The 2,775-nt window shown below is 47.1% G+C and overlaps 1 protein-coding gene across 1 annotated transcript; it reads left to right on the top strand.

Annotated features, from left to right (window-relative positions):
• The first annotated feature begins 1,559 nt into the window (after positions 1-1,559).
• Positions 1,560-2,498, top strand: LOC108158037. The gene is given in 4 exon segments (XM_017290182.1): positions 1,560-1,620; positions 1,623-1,657; positions 1,690-1,753; positions 2,479-2,498. Coding segments are annotated over 4 exon segments (180 nt in total).
• The last annotated feature ends 277 nt before the right edge of the window (positions 2,499-2,775 follow it).

The following is a 2,775-nucleotide window of genomic DNA, read 5'->3' as shown; positions in this document are numbered from 1 at the left end:
GTACGTACGGGCCAGGGCCAGGGCCTGGGCCGGGGCCGGGGCCAGGGCTTTTCCGACAAGTTCTTCAAAAAGCACAGAACTTGTTTTGGGCTTAGCGAAAATAAATGGAAAACCTGCACAACGGGCTTATTAGATCAAAGCCAAAGCCACAGGAAATCCTCTCTCCCAGCTGGGGTTCATTCAACTCTGGCGGATCTGGGTCAACTTCCCCTGAAATTGCCAGGCAATATGCCCATCTAATTTTTGGCCATTTTTCCCCCCAACGTTTTTCACTTTTTATGCCCGATACTCAAAATGGGTGAAAATGGATGTGTGTAACCTCCCGAAGGAAGCGTTTCCGACCCCATAAAGTATATATATTCTTGATCAGCATCAATAGCCGAGTCGATTGAGCCATGTCTGACTGTCCGTCCGTCCATCTGTCCGTCTGTCCCTCCCTATCAGCGCCTAGTGCTAGAGCAACGACATTTTATATCCAGACTTCTGTGATATGTCACTGTTAGAAGTATATTTTTCATAACTTTGCCCCGCCCCCGCCCCCACAAAGGGAGAAAATCTATGCCATCCACAATTTTAAAGATCGCAGAGCATGTCTATATCTTCTAGAGTGTAAAATCTGAACCAGATCGTATAATTATTATAGCCAGAATCAAGAAAACAAGTTCATTCTCTCTCGTTCTGTCTCTCTCCGACACACAGGGTGCCTATTGCCAAATGTGAGTTCCTACATCTCAGAGACTATAAAAGCTAGAGCAACCAAATTTGGTATCCAAACTCCTGTGATGTCGGACCTTGACGAGTTTGTTTCAAAATTTCGCCACACCCCCTTCCCACCCCGCAAAGGCCGAAAATCTGGGGGCATAGAGTAACCAAATTTGGTATCAACACTCCTGTTAGATCTGTATCTGACTATGTATCGGGTATCAATGTAGAGTTGCGGTCGCAGCAGCAACTCGCAATGTTCCCCCTTCGTAGTTTGTCGCTTGGAACGCATTCAAGTTCTTTTTCCTTCGAAAATAGTTGCACGTAATTTGTTACAAGAAAAAACAGAAAACAGAAAACGAAACTCAAACGCGACCGAAAAGACAATACAAAAGTGAAAAAACCCAATGCAAATGGCCCTCCCCCCCTCCCCCTCCCCCTCCAGTGCATGAGAGAAATGCACAAAACTAAAAAGGGGTGGGGGGAGGGGGGGGAGTGGGGAGTAGAAACCGAAAGTGCGTAATTAATTTCGCTTTTTGATTGCAGGCCCAGCCCCAGATCTCAGGCATTGGTGGGTGTTCAAAAACCAAGCCCCTTTCCCCTGGGATTAGTGATAGTTCGACCCCCGCACAGAATTGTAGAGGGGGGGCGGGGGGGATGGACGGGGGTTCTGTTTACACAAAAGTGTTAAATTTTATAAAAATCGTATATTTCAAAAGCCTGTCAAAGGCGATTTAAGTCGCAGCGCAAACACAGATACACCCACACACCCACACACACATACACAGAGGCGCACACACACACACACACACACACACAGAGGCGCACACAACAACAACAAACAAGGGGCGCAACTGATGTGCGGTTTTGGTTTCGTGGCTTACGGTTTTGATTGCTGCCATCGCTCAATTGATTTTTCACTAAACCCGAAACCGAAATAAAAGTGAAATGCAAAGTATTAAACAAAAAAGAAGAGAAGAGGGGGAGGGGGAAGGGGAAGAACTTAAACGCCAAAATAAACAATTTGTCATGCGTGTGCCAATGTGTGCCAGTGTGTGTGTGTGTGTGTGCCAGTGTGTGTGTGTGTGTGTGTGAAAGACAGAAAGTAAAGGCTTATGTTTGACATGCTATTAAATCGCATCGGAAATGGCAAAATACTGGTATTCCAGGGCGAACAATAAAACTAAAATAGGATTTGCTGCGGTCTGTGCCTAATTTTCGAGTGTGAAATGCCGGCGGCCCCCATTTCGTGGCCCCCAAGTGAAAATAACAATATCGCTGGCATTCGTTCAACCGAAACTAAGCCATTCTCAGCTGAGTGGAACCCCAAATGATGCACTGATCATCTGGAAATTGTGGCTGGTAGAAGAGAGGAAAGAGTCCAGGCCAAGACCCCCTCAAAGTCGGGAGATCTAAGGATCCAAAGCGGTCCTTTCTTCAAGTAAATTCCAGAGGAAGGCTGGCCAAGTGGAAGCTTTAATGATGTGCCAAAACAGAGCCACGGATCATCTACAAATCCAGGCTGGAAGCTCCCAGAGAAGAGTCCTTGAGAGCCCCTCAAAGTCGGGAGATCTAAGGATCCAAAGCGGTATTTTCTTCAAGTAAATTCCAGAGGAAGGCTTGCCAAGTGGAAGCCTAAACAGAGCCATGGAACATCCTCAAATCCAGGCTAGAAGCTCCCAGAGAAGAGTCCTTGAGAGCGCCTCAAAGTCGGCGAATCTGCGGATCCATGGCGGTTTCATTCCATCTCTTTTCCTTTCTTCAAATACATTCCAGTGGAGTGGACACTGGACTAGCAGATGGACTGCTTCCAACTGTTTCCGAAAGTTTCAACAGTTATCGTAGTTCCAGGCGAAAGTTTTGCGGAGTTTGAGAAAGGACTTAACTTTGTCTGTCTCCGTCTCTGTCTCCGTCTCTGTCTCTGTCTTTACCTCAAATCTGAGTCGGTTTTTTTAGTGGCTGGCCGGGGCCACGCCCACATACTTGCTGTCTGCTTGTGGGCGTTTTGGCAGCTACCTGGCCAGCACATAAATGTCAAATGCAGGAGCCGCAATAATTCATGGCCCTGCCCCT

The sequence above is a fragment of the Drosophila miranda genome, chromosome 3 (genome assembly GCF_003369915.1).
Source record: "Drosophila miranda strain MSH22 chromosome 3, D.miranda_PacBio2.1, whole genome shotgun sequence".
NCBI classification, from domain to species: Eukaryota; Metazoa; Arthropoda; class Insecta; order Diptera; family Drosophilidae; genus Drosophila; species Drosophila miranda.
The sequence above is the reverse complement of the archived record's forward strand: the minus strand, read 5'-3'. Positions and strand labels throughout refer to the sequence as shown.